The sequence below is a fragment of the Eimeria mitis genome, genomic scaffold (genome assembly GCF_000499745.2).
Source record: "Eimeria mitis Houghton genomic scaffold, Emh_scaff7308, whole genome shotgun sequence".
NCBI lineage: Eukaryota > Apicomplexa > Conoidasida > Eucoccidiorida > Eimeriidae > Eimeria > Eimeria mitis.
This window is the reverse complement of record NW_013575336.1, coordinates 1-367: the sequence shown is the minus strand read 5'-3', so window position 1 is coordinate 367 and position 367 is coordinate 1. Positions and strand designations below refer to the sequence as shown.

Below are 367 nucleotides of genomic sequence, written 5' to 3'. Positions count from 1 at the left end.
GCAGCAGCAACAGCAGCAGCAGCAGCAGCAGCAGCAAAAGAAGAACAGTGCTCCAATGGTCTCCCCAGGATTGATACCGCGTATACTTCTGCTGTTCTCAGCAGCAGCAGCAGCAGCAGCAGCAGCAGCAGCAGCAGGAGAAGACGAAGCAGCAGCGGGCTCAGGCGCAACCCCCCCACCAGCAGCAGCAGCAGCAGCAGCAGCAGCAGCAGCAGCAGCAGGAGGAGGAGATGAGGGTTTGCTGCTGAGAGAGAGACTGTCTCCTGACTCTACTATTTTAATCTCTGCTGCTGCAGCAGATGTTGCTGCACTCAACAACGCTCTCCCCTTTCACTTTGCTAATGTTACTCTACCCGTAAACCCTAAA

General features: G+C 55.6%; 1 protein-coding gene across 1 annotated transcript in view; it reads left to right on the top strand.

Moving 5' to 3' along the window:
• The window catches only part of EMH_0090990 (uncharacterized protein), a gene marked incomplete at both ends in the record, with an annotated part of 1848 nt that extends 1600 nt beyond the window's left edge, over positions 1-248 (top strand). The window contains one exon of the mRNA XM_013501662.1: positions 102-248. Within this exon, the coding sequence (XP_013357116.1) occupies positions 102-248 (147 nt within the window). The remainder of the gene's footprint in view (positions 1-101) is intronic.
• Between the last annotated feature and the right edge of the window lie 119 nt (positions 249-367).